This window comes from Triticum urartu, chromosome 7A, assembly GCF_056163025.1.
Source record: "Triticum urartu cultivar PI428250 chromosome 7A, HENAU_Tu73, whole genome shotgun sequence".
Taxonomy (NCBI): domain Eukaryota; kingdom Viridiplantae; phylum Streptophyta; class Magnoliopsida; order Poales; family Poaceae; genus Triticum; species Triticum urartu.
In genome coordinates, this window is record NC_141879.1 from 720694258 (window position 1) to 720700310 (window position 6053).

General features: G+C 49.3%; 2 protein-coding genes across 2 annotated transcripts; both read left to right on the top strand.

Moving 5' to 3' along the window:
* Positions 1-1072: 1072 nt before the first annotated feature.
* LOC125524634 (zingipain-2-like) lies at positions 1073-2217 on the top strand. The gene has a single exon (XM_048689670.2). It carries the CDS (start codon positions 1134-1136, stop codon positions 2190-2192), a length of 1059 nt encoding a protein of 352 aa, XP_048545627.1. The 5' UTR covers positions 1073-1133; the 3' UTR covers positions 2193-2217.
* Positions 2218-5081: 2864 nt separating this feature from the next.
* On the top strand, positions 5082-5600 carry LOC147962210 (uncharacterized). Its single transcript, XM_087534091.1, has one exon. The coding sequence runs from the start codon at positions 5082-5084 to the stop codon at positions 5598-5600; it is 519 nt and encodes a 172-aa protein (XP_087390217.1).
* The last annotated feature ends 453 nt before the right edge of the window (positions 5601-6053 follow it).

The window sequence follows — 6053 nt, forward strand, 5'->3', positions numbered from 1 at the left end:
GAAAATACAGCGGCGAGATCCGATTGCCATATAATTGAGCAAAATCTGTCACGATTTAGATGGTGTTTGGTTCTCTAGTCCTAAGACTTTTTTTAGTCCCAACTAAAAAGACTCTAGTCCATAAAAAGTCCCCGCCCTGTTTGTTTCCAGAGACTAAAAAGTCCCTAGTCCCTTTCTAGAGGTTATTAAATGACCATGTTGCCCCTAGTATATAGAAAAGTAACAATCAAACAACACCATGGGGTGACGGGCCAATAGGTGCATGGAGAGGCATTGTTGGAAAAGTCCCAAAAGACTCTCCTTGAGAGTCTTCTTCATTTAGTCCCAAATGCCTAGTTTAGTCCCTAAAAAGTCACTCCCGTTTGGTAAAAAAGTCTCTAAGAGGGACTTTTTCTAGTCCCTACACAAAAAAGTCCATGGAAACAAACACCCCCTTAATATCAGCGAAATTAGTGCCGTGAGATCGGGATCAGACGAAGATCGGATCGTTCGGATTTGTTGCTAAAATCCATACGTTCGGACCTTTTAGCTTTTCCGTTAAATCATACTCCCTCCATTCTTTGATATAAGGTGTATAGATTTTTCAGAAAAAATTCAAAATATAAGATGTATTGTGTTGCACCACTCGTTTGAATATTTTTTTAGAAATTTGATTACATTTTATTATATTATATCAGGCAAGCTCATCTATTTTCTCATGTCAGTTAGTCAGGTGTAATCTTAGCCAAAACTTGTGAAATTTTTCCTCCATGTGCGTTCTTTAATTTCCGTGCCAAAAATTATACGCCCTATATTTAGAAACAGAGAAAGTATAGTGTTGCAACACAAGTGTGAACATTTGCTCAACAAAAAAAAGTTGTCCTTGATGTACACAGGGTTGCTGTTGTACTATCTCAGTTACCGAGCAAGGCAAACTCAAACGCACCTAGAATTTTCCATCAGCAGCTATAAGGAGAAACGTGAGACAAGATAAGATATTTTCAAAGCACAAACGTTGTGCATAAGTTGCCTGCCGAGCCCTCCCAGTCCTATATAAGAACCCCCATGGCCGATGAGGAGAGGAAGTGAGGTGCGGCCAGAAGAAACTTCGCTCAGAGTTGTTCGCTCATGTTTGTCGTTCTAACCAAGTAACCATGGCCACCACTGTGGCGAGACTCCTGCTCGTGGTGACCATGGTTTTCCTCCTCGCCACGCCCATGGCGAGTGGCGGCAACATCACAGTGTCGTTCGCCTCGGAGGAGGTCACGTCGGAGGAGGCCCTCCTCTCTCTGTACGAGCGGTGGGCGCAGCACTTCGGGAAGATTCTCCCAAGAGGAGGAGCACGCGGCAGCACCCGCTTCGCCGTCTTCGCGCAGAGTGTCCGGCTCGCGCACCAGCGCGGCCCGGGCAAACTGAAGCTCAACGAGTTCGCTGACACCGCCCTCAGCAATGACTACGGCAGCCGCTGCTACATTCCGATGGCGCAAGCCGTCGTCCAGGAGGGCCAGCGGAGAAAATACCCAGATCCGCCGGCGTCCGTGGACTGGCGCACCGCGGGCGCCGTGACGCCGGTGAGGGATCAAGGGACGCACTGTGGAAGCTGCTGGGCTTTTGCAACCGCATCAGCCATCGAGGGCCTTTACAAGATCGAGCACGGGGACCTGATCCCGCTATCGCCCCAGCAGCTCGTCGACTGCGACGGCAGCAACAGGCACTGTAGAGGCGGCACCCCGGCCAAGGCATTCCAAACCATTAAGCTTGGTGATGGCATCGCGCGATGGGCGGACTATCCGTACAAAGGTGTTATGGGCTGGTGCTACCCGGCCCGCAAAGGCGTGGGCATCAGGGGCTGGGAGCGTGTGGAGCCACGGGACGAGATTGCGCTCATGTGGGCGGTGTTCAAGCGCCCCGTCACGGTAGGGGTTGACGCCAACAGCACGGCCTTTATACAATACCGCGGTGGCCTATTCGACGGGCCCTGCAATACCACTCTCGGACACGCCATGACCCTGGTTGGGTATGGTACTACCGGACACAGCGACCCTTACGGCGAGCCGGAGGGAGTCGACTTTTGGCTCCTAAAAAATACCTGGTCCACGGCGTGGGGTGAAGCTGGCTATATGCGGCTCCGACGCGGTGCCGAAGCCAAAGGTGGGGTCTGCGGGGTAATGCTCGAGGCCACCTATCCGATCCATTCCTATGCACTATTTTAATTATAAAGGAAACAATGTGCCTTTATATGAGCTTTAACTAAATAACTACTACTCCTCAGTCCCATAATATAAGAGCGTTTATGACATTAATGCATTGACAAAAACGCTCTTATATTATAGGAGGAAGGGAGTAGTACAGTTAGTGATGAAATGAAATAAATTAAAGCAAGCCACTCATTGGTTGTACGCAGGGGCAGAATATAAGTTGGTAGCCAGAGATTTCAGTGGGGAGACTGATCTCGTTCGCGCGAACGGTAGCATGAGCGACGTCGGATTCCATGAGATCATGCGCTCCTCTATCCTTGTTTCTTTCCTGCATTGTTCTCTTCTCCACCCCTCGTTATTATCCCTAAGCCACCACTTCTTTATTCTACGTCTTTCACTACGCGCTGCTCCCTGTCATTGCAAGCGCTCCATATTCCTCGATCTCTGCCATAACTCACCTTCTCTTCCTTCACCAGCATGAGCCGTGAGGCACATGGGTGCGGCACTGCTACGGTAAACATACCACCGTTGCTTGCTGATAGGGCGAGCGACCACATGCGAAGAAAACGACAACACACACCAACGCCTCCTTCTGCCCTCTCCCTTCCGACCCACGACATGATGTAATGGCACGGGCGAGGTGACGATGCCCACGACGGTTTTTGCACACAGGTGCTACGATGGCAGCAGATCGTTTGCGATGACCTGAGGAACTCAGGCGAGGGGCGCGGCAAGCTTCGAGCGGCACCCGCCGACGAAATGTTCTGTGAGCACGTGACGGCATAGCATGGGGGGCGTTGTCAGAGGGGATGCACAACATGACTCTTCAAGTGGAGACACGAGAGAGCTGGATGGTGTCTATGGCGGGGGGAGGAGGCACGCACGAGGTACCGGTTTGCAGCTCTAACGGCGAGCATGTGCTACTCGGTAGGAGGAAGTGGTTGAAGACCAAGACTAGTAACATAACCCACGGGGTTGAACGGCCAGCGTAGTGCCAATCCAACGGCACAAAGCGTGGGGATCTGGCCTTCTAGCCGGTAGAAAAAGTGTTTGTCGAGCACCCGACAACTAGAACTTGGGAACCTGTCCTTTGCCTTGAGGGTGTGGGCCAAGTACCCTAAGCTGAGAGCTGAATTCAGCACACGTTTTGCCAAGTTTCAACTGGTTTTTGCCGAGTTTTTTGTGCACTTTGAAAATACAATAATTGTAATAGTGACCAAAGGCACAACCTCGGTGATGTGGCTTGTCGGTGAGTGCGCCGCGGTGCTGCTAATATGTCCTCTGGACCGGTGATTTGAGGAAACGATGAAACAAGACGAGCTAAGCGCTTTTAGGTTTGGGAACATCACATGATGGGAAAGAGAATGATTTACCCTTTTAATTTAATGAAAAGGTCTATTTTAATTTTCACTACTAATTTGTGTCAAATTGTGTAAAAATTTCCACACTCGATATACGCCAGGTGAGGCCAACATGGATGCACACATGTGCATCTTTAGAACCAAATTACCAACCTCCAGGGTTGGTGCTTTTTTCGTTTTATTCCCCTAGCGAAAAACCTAGGGTTTCTCTGTCCTCCGACGGCGAGCCGTCGAGAGTCTCGATTGTGGCCGCGACGATCCCCGGAATCCCTTCGCTAAGGGGGTAATTGGCTTACCTTCCCGTGGCAAGGGGTCTAGGCTTTCTTCGGTTAAGGACTTTTGCGATCGGATAGATGGCGAGTGGTTCGTGTAGCAAGCAGGGGAAGGAGCAGATCGAAGACCTGCTGGGGCGCCTGAATCTGCATGAGCAGGAAGAAGGTTCGTTTGTCTGGAGGAGATCGTCGAGCCGCCAGTGGCGGCAAAGTGGGTAGCAATAGCCAGGGTACACGCCACACGTGGGTTCAGTCCTACGGCGCTATATTCTGATATGCGTTCTACATGGAATCCGGCAAAGGAGGTTGTGTGGAGAAAAATTGATGACAATTTGTTTACAGTGCAGTTTGGGTGTTTAGGTGATTGGAACAAGGCCATGAACTTAGGGCCATGGTTATTCAGAAATCAGGGAGTCATAATGGGGGAATACGATGGTTTCGAAGATCCTGGAGCGGTGGTTCTGAACAAGCTTGCAGTTTGGGCGCGAGTGTTGCGCCTCCCTGATAATTTTTTGCATGAAAAAGTTATCAAAGGCATGTGTCGCCCGATGGGGGAGAGTACAGAAGTCCAGATTAAGTTGCCAGCTGGGTATATCGGTGAGTTCGTCCGAGTACGAGCAAAGAAAGATAGATGTAACGAAGAAACTTGTAAGGTTCGTCTCCATCACAAAAGATCTGAAGCAAGTTTGGTATCAGGTTCAGTATGAGAAACTGCCAACGTTCTGCGGGCATTGCGGTCTTTTGGGGCACTGGCACGAGGAGTGCGGGACTGGGGAGCACCATGAATCAAAATTGGACTGGGGGGATTTTATTTTAGCAGATGGAGGAACCGGCAGAGGAAGGGGAAGAGGAACCAGATCCTCGGGTGATGGCCGTGCTCCCTTTATGGGGAGGGGTCATGGACGTGGAGGACGTGGACCTGCAGATGATGTAAACCGGTCTGGACCCTGGAGACATAACTATGTTCCCCCACACCAATAGGGTCAGACAGGAAATGATGAGGATATTGATATGTTGGAGAAGGACCCTAGCAGCAGGAAAAGGCTTATGTTTGCTGGGCAAAATTCTGATGGTTCTACAAGTACTGAGCCCTCTGGGAAGGTGGCTGCCATTGTTGGGCAGCTGCAGTTGGGGGAGTGTGTAAAAACGCCTGGTGGGACAGGGGAGCATACCCCTGGTAAATATCAGCTGCACAAACGTACAAGTATAAATGGTGAGGACCATAATAACCTGATATCGGCGGTCTCCGAGGTGGAGACTGACCGGACGCAATGAGGATCCTTAGTTGGAACTGTCGTGGTCTGCAACAGGCCGCGGCGATTAGGTCTCTTTTGCATGTTCAGAAGTGCAGGAGTCCTGACGTAATGTTCTTGATGGAAACACATCTTGATGAATATCCTGCTGAATGTTTACGTCGAAGGTTGAAAATGGATCACAAGTATGTTGTTAGAAGTGATGGACGGAGTGGAGGTTTGATTTTGTATTGGAAAAAGGAAGTACCGGTCTCTTTGAGAAACAAAACTAAGGATCTTATTGATGTCTTTATTGGTAGTGGAGCAGATAACTTTTGGAGGTTTACAGGGGTGTACGGCGAGCCGAAATGGGCGGATAAGCATCTGACTTGGCAATGTCTAAGAGAGCTGAAAGCAGTTTGTGACATGCCCTGGGTTGTAATCGGAGACATGAATGATATAATGTTTTCTTTTGAGAAGGAAGGGGGCAATGCAAGACCAAGTAACTTTATGACAGCGTTCAGAGATGCTGTTGAAGAGTGTGGCCTCTCTGACTGAGGCTACTATGGGGATAAGTTCACTTGGCATAGAGGACTTATTAGGGAGCGCTTGGACCGAGCTATCTCTAATGAAGCCTGGAACATTATGTTTCCGCAAGCAAGAGTTGAACACTTGGAGTATCATAAGTCTGATCATAGGCCAATTCTGTTGCATTTGGCTGAGGAGGAAGTTCATGTATATACTGGACCGGGTGTGCTTCGTTTCGAAGCCAGGTGGTTGAAAGAGGCGAACTTCAGGAATGTCGTAGAAGAGGTTTGGCAAGGACTAGATCCCAATAATCTGAATATGGGCCTAGCAGAAAAATTGGCCCAAGTTCATAAAGCTTTGCATCATTGGGACAAAACCGTGCTGCGAAATAGTTCCAAGAAATTGAAGAATGTACAGAGGGAAATTGAGGCTGTTAGTCGAGAATCACTTACACCAGAAAATGTTGCCCGACAGAAGGTGTTA

Coding starts and splice junctions, on each gene's coding strand:
- LOC147962210 (XM_087534091.1), top strand. CDS start 5,082: ATGAGGATCCTTAGTTGGAACTGTCGTGGTCTGCAACAGGCCGCGGCG.
- LOC125524634 (XM_048689670.2), top strand. CDS start 1,134: ATGGCCACCACTGTGGCGAGACTCCTGCTCGTGGTGACCATGGTTTTC.